Source organism: Thamnophis sirtalis, unplaced genomic scaffold (assembly GCF_051295495.1).
Source record: "Thamnophis sirtalis isolate CommonGarterSnake01/CBP01778 unplaced genomic scaffold, rThaSir2_p1.2 scaffold_4, whole genome shotgun sequence".
In the NCBI taxonomy this organism is placed as follows: Eukaryota; Metazoa; Chordata; class Lepidosauria; order Squamata; family Natricidae; genus Thamnophis; species Thamnophis sirtalis.
In genome coordinates, this window is record NW_028261384.1 from 127,893,536 (window position 1) to 127,899,213 (window position 5,678).

The following is a 5,678-nucleotide window of genomic DNA, read 5'->3' on the forward strand; positions in this document are numbered from 1 at the left end:
AGCTTGAGACTGGCCCTAAACCAGGCCCTCTCTCTCTGCCGCTGCCATGTCCCTGCCGCTGCCACACTCCGCTGCCTCACCCCTCACCTCCTCTGACCCCACCGCTGTGTCCAACAGGCCAGGCGTCTCGCATTTATGGTGGACATAAATGCGAGATGCCTGGCCTGTTGGGCACAGTGGCGAGAACGTCCCTGCCACTGCCACGCTCTGCTGCCTTGCCCCCAGCCTCCTCTGACCCCACCGCTGTGTCCAATAGGCCAGGCATCTTGCGTTTATGGCGGACATAAACATGAGATGCCTGGCCTGTTGGACACAGTGGCGAGAACATCCCTGCAGCTGCCACACTCTGCCTCATCGCCTCCTGACTCCTCCAACCCCACTGCTGTGTCCCACAGGCCTGGCGTCTTGCATTTATGACAGACATAAACATGAGGCGCCTGGCCTGTCACACACAGCGGGGGGGGGTGGCGAGGCAGCAGCCAACAAAGAGGGAGAGGAGGAGGAGGAAAGGGAGAGGTGAGCAGGACGGGGCTCCCAGTGTGTGGGGGGGAAAGGGCTGCCCCTCTCTTCTCAAACAAACTCTCTCTCAAATTGAGTTTGTTTGAGTGAAGAAAGAAACACACGCACACACAGACACACACACACAAATTACTCACAATAAAAAATTACAAATTAAATTACAATAATTTTGAATTTCCCCCCCCCCCTCACTCCATCCGATCCATATATCTTTTCCAGCTGTGGATTTCAACTCTCCGCTTGTCCACCCGCCATGATGAAAATGTAAAAAATTAAACAAAAAAGCAACTTAGACACGATTTGCTGCTCCCGGATCAGGAGGCAGAGAACCATGTGCCTCCTTTGCATAAGGAATTTTTCACCTTTTAACCCTTGCTTAACTGAGAGCAAGGGTTAAAAGGTGAAAAATTCCTTATGCAAAGGAGGCCCATAGTTCTCTCGCCTCCCCCTGCATTTAGCACTAAGCAGACTCAGAGTCATCCACTGTGACTCTGGAGTCTGGCAGCAACTACCTTAGCCTTTTTAATTATTTTAATTATTCTTTTCTTTTCCTCATGACACTGGTGAGGCCCCGCCACCCCTGCCTCCCCTGACCTCACGTCCCTGTTAAGGACTACTCATTGAGTACAGTTTGTCAGCCAGTTGTGAATTCATCTGCTGGTGAAGCTATCTATTCCACTTTTTTCTAGCTTATGAAGAAGGAGGTTGTAGTCTGCTTTGTCAAATGCCTTGCTGAAGCCTAAGTATATTATATCCACAGTATTTCACTGGTCTACTAATTTAATCACTATGTTGAAGAATGGAATAAAATTGGTTTGGCATGATCTGTGCTGACTGCTAGTCATTAATTTACTTCTTTCTAAGTGTTTCTAGGTGTTGGTTTTTAGGGTTATTTTTTCCAGTATCTTCCCGGGTATTGATGTTAGGCTGATTGATCTGTAGTTTCTTGGGTCTGGTTTTTTTGAAGATGGGAACCATATCAGCTCTTTTCCAGTCCTCGGTAGTTCCCCAGTGTCCCAAGATTTTTGTAAGATGTGGTGCAATGGTTCTAAGATGACATCTGCCAGCTCCTTTAGAACACTGTGATATAATCTGGCAGGTTCTGGTGATTTCTATTCATCAAGATCAGACAGGTGTTCTCTTATTACTTTTTGCTTATTTTAACTTTTATTTCTAGTCTGTTTTTTACAGTTATGTTTCTGTGAGGTTGGGCTTAGTTTCTTTTTGCGTGAAGATCAATACAAAGAATGAGTTAAGCAGCTCTGTTTTCTCACTGTTGCCTGTTACATTCTTCCTGTCTTCTCTGTTTCCTTGGGTTTTTTTTTTTTTGTTTTTTTTTTGGTAATTTGTATGTTGGAAGAAACTTTTTAAATTATCTTTAACTTTTCTTTATTCATTCTCAGCCTTTGCTTTCCTGACTTCATTTTTGGAGATTCTGGCTATCTGCTGATATTCTGCCTTACTTATGGGTAATGGTGTGCACCAGAGGTGTTATTCAGCATGTTCTGACCAGTTCTGGAGAACCAGTAGTGAAAATTTTGAGTAGTTCAGAGAACTGGTAAATAACACATCTGACTGACCCTGCCCCCATACATTCTCTGCCTCCTGAGTCTCACCTAATCGGGAGGGAATGGAGATTTCACAGTATCCTTCCCCTGCCACACTCACCAAGCCATGTCATGCCCATCAAGACACACCCACAGATCCAGTAGTAAAAACAAATTGAATCCCACCACTGGTGTGCACCCTATTAAAAATATTTTCCAAGAAGGTAAGGCTCATTTTTGGGGGGCTTCTACATGACCCTTAAAATATGTTTTAACAACCGGCCTAGTGATCATATGATGGAGTGCAGCCTACTAGATGTTTATTACATAATTAATTGGAATTCATTCTCTGTTATCTTCTTTACCATTTTGTTTTTACTCATTTAACTTAAATCAATTGCATTTTATAATCTACTGTGTATAGGTTATGCTGTTATGTATGCTACCCAATGTCAGGGTAGGGGGTGAGGGCTGGTGGTATAAAAATTAATAAACAAATACCCATCATATCATACTTAAGCAAATTGACAAAGATGGAACTCTTATCATCAGGAATAAGCTAAATTACATCAGGTAAGGTGAGAAGAAATTCTCCAACATCATTTTCTTCCAACATTTCCCTTGGTTCCCATAATAATATATCAGCTGAGGCCTCAGGAGTAAGGGAGGATTAGTACTTGTTATTTCCAGCTCTAGTCAAGAACCTTGCCTGCTACACCAAAGTAGATATCAAGTTTTCAGACTTGGGGTAGGGATTCTTCCACATTTAAAAATTGAATATGGAAACTATTGGGAGAGCTTTCCTTCTTGGGGGGAAGTAGGGATATTGTGAAACTTATAGGTTGTATTGAATTTCACACAACATTGTCTTAGACTCTCTATTCTACTCTGAAGAAGGCCAGAAAAAAATAATGTTTGAAGGAATAAGTGAGGAGCAGCTGTCTAGATTCTGCAAAAAAAACCCAAAAACCCTTGGAATAGATTGTCACCTTGCATGTCACCTTGATTTGCTAGTACAGGGAATAATTCAGAATCACCAAACTGGGGAAAACCTGTTTGTTGATAGTAACCAATTTGGATTCTTTCAAGCGGTTTAATATAAAAAATAAGCTTCATTTCTTTATTAGTTGTTCCTTCTTGTTCAGGTCAGGTCTCAGAATAATGATATAGCATTTGGGGGAAAAGATGCAAACCAGTAATCCAGCTGCTGAAGCCAAAATGGAAAAGATCTCCACGGCCACCATATATTTTCCCTTAGTGCTCAGGTAAGTTGGAACAAATGACACCCAAACACTACAAAAGACCAACATGCTGAAGGTGATAAATTTGGCTTCATTGAAACTGTCAGGTAAATTCCTAGCTAGGAAGGCCACAGTGAAGCTGACAGCAGTCAAGAACCCCATAAAGCCAAATACAGTATAAAACATACTGGTTGAACCTTCATTACATTGCAGGACAATTTCTTCAGCCATGGAGTCCATGTCCAAATCGGAGAAAGGAGGGAAATTTGTTAACCACACTACACAAATAGTGAATTGCACCATGGAGCAAGGTAGGACAATAGAAAGAGCCAACCTTTTCCCCACCCATTTCCTCATTTTGGAACCAGGCTTGGTAGCCATGAAAGCAAGAACCACTATGGTTGTTTTTCCCAATATACAAGAAAGAGCTACAGAGAAGATGAGGCCAAAAGCTGTTTGTCGCATGAGACATTTCATTTGGTCTGGTTGCCCAATGAAGAGAAAAGTGCAAAGGAAGGAGAGCAGGAGAGCAATGAGAAGGCTATAAGTGAGGTTCCTGTTGTTGGCTTTAACAATTGGAGTGTCCTGGTGTTTAATGAAGATCCCCAGTACTAAAATTGAGGTGAAAGACAAGAAGACGGCTGTGACCACCAAAGAAATGCCCAAGGGCTCTTGATAAGTCAAGTAAGTTATTGCTTTTTGAAGACAACTGTCCTGATCTTTGTTTGGATAACAGTCTTCTGGACATGGAAAACAATCATCTAAGTCTGTGGAAAAAGAAATAAAAAAGAAAACCATACATAGAAATGTTTTTTTTAAAAAAATCAGTCATTAATAATGCACCAGATCCAAGAAAGTTACATAAGGGGTTCTGATTGCTTTTTCTTAAAACAATTCATTATAGCAATAGCACTTACACTTATGTATCACTTCACATTTTTTTGCAGCCCCCTCTGAGCGGTTTACAGAGTCAGCAATTTTTTCCAACAATTTGGCTCCTCATTTTACCCACTCAGAAGGATGGAAGACTGAGTCAACCTTGAGTCGGTGAGGATTGAATTGCCAAACTGCAGCCAGCAGTCAGCAGGAGTAGATTGCAGTACTGTATTGTAACCACTGCACTACCATAACTCAACTTGAGCTACCATGAACTATTAGGTACCTTGGTCATTTATATAATAGTGAGATGGTGGTAAAATGCTAAATATAATCACTATTACCTTTACTTCAACATAAAAATAGGTACAAAGGAAAAATTATGGATACTCTAATGAGAAACTTTCATTTTCTGGAAAATATTTAGAATGTATTCAAGGAATCTTAAAAGGGAACAGTTCAAAACTGGAAAATTGAAGCTGCTAGTTAGAGTGAATGTATTATCGTCAAATATTTTGCTGAGCTATGAAATTCCAGTTCAAATATTTCATTGCTGAATAGCACAATATGACATGAAGCTCAAGATTTTCTGTCACGATAATATTTATTAAAAACTCAACTCCCATTTTTTATTTATTAAATCACTGATATATACAATGTATTCCTTTGCTTACCCATTTGGTCAGCTATCATCCCTTCTGGACAGTGTCTACAGTCATAGCAGCAAGATAATTTCCCTTCCAATTTTATCTTGCTATGGCCAGGGGGACATTTCTTGTTACAGATGGAAAGAGGCAACGTCTATTCATAAATAAAATCAGAATTCTTTCACATGAAACATTGATACTTTGGGATTGTTCTTTTCTTTGGTTATACATATCCAAACTCTTCATATCTTTTCCAAATCTTGTCATTCCATTCTCCAGTTTTGTGTCTGGTTTAAATTCCCTGATCCACAACTATTCCTTATATCACACCTTTTACACAAATCAACTTATCATTCCCAAGAATACAAGTCTAAAGATTTGCTCTGAGGAAATGAGAATTGGAATATGGGAGAATGTTTAATTCAGGAGCCCTTCAAATATACTTTCTTTGATGTTCCACATTTTGGGTTAGGATCCTCCTTCTTCTATAGCTCTTTCAAAACTTGGTTAAAAGATAACACAGGCCATTGACTTTTCCATCTATAAGTGAGGCTTTTATGATCTTTGATTAGCAAAATTCTAATTTTCAAAATTCAGCTATTCTAAGTCTTTATTCTTATACTAGAATGGGAGGCTTTCTTTGTTTATTTGTTTGAATCTTTGAGCAGAAGGAAAAAATGGAATTTGATCTTTTCTTTAAGGATTTACAGATTATTATAAGATCATTTACTCATACTCTTTCCAAAAAGATCTTTATTTTGAGATACACTCATTAAAGTTTAAAATTTGGGAGGGGCATCATTATCTTAAACTATTAAACCAAAGAGGGATATAAAGTTCTTCGTAAA

General features: G+C 39.7%; 1 protein-coding gene across 1 annotated transcript; it reads right to left on the bottom strand.

The window, feature by feature from the left end:
• Window positions 1–3,177: 3,177 nt before the first annotated feature.
• On the bottom strand, window positions 3,178–4,105 carry LOC148046491 (vomeronasal type-2 receptor 26-like). The gene has a single exon (XM_087714778.1). It carries the CDS (start codon window positions 4,103–4,105, stop codon window positions 3,179–3,181), a length of 927 nt encoding a protein of 308 aa, XP_087570904.1. The 3' UTR covers window position 3,178.
• Between the last annotated feature and the right edge of the window lie 1,573 nt (window positions 4,106–5,678).

Bases quoted from the DNA above. Each gene is read 5' to 3' on its own strand.
- LOC148046491 (XM_087714778.1), bottom strand. From the start codon at position 4,105: ATGGTTTTCTTTTTTATTTCTTTTTCCACAGACTTAGATGATTGTTTT.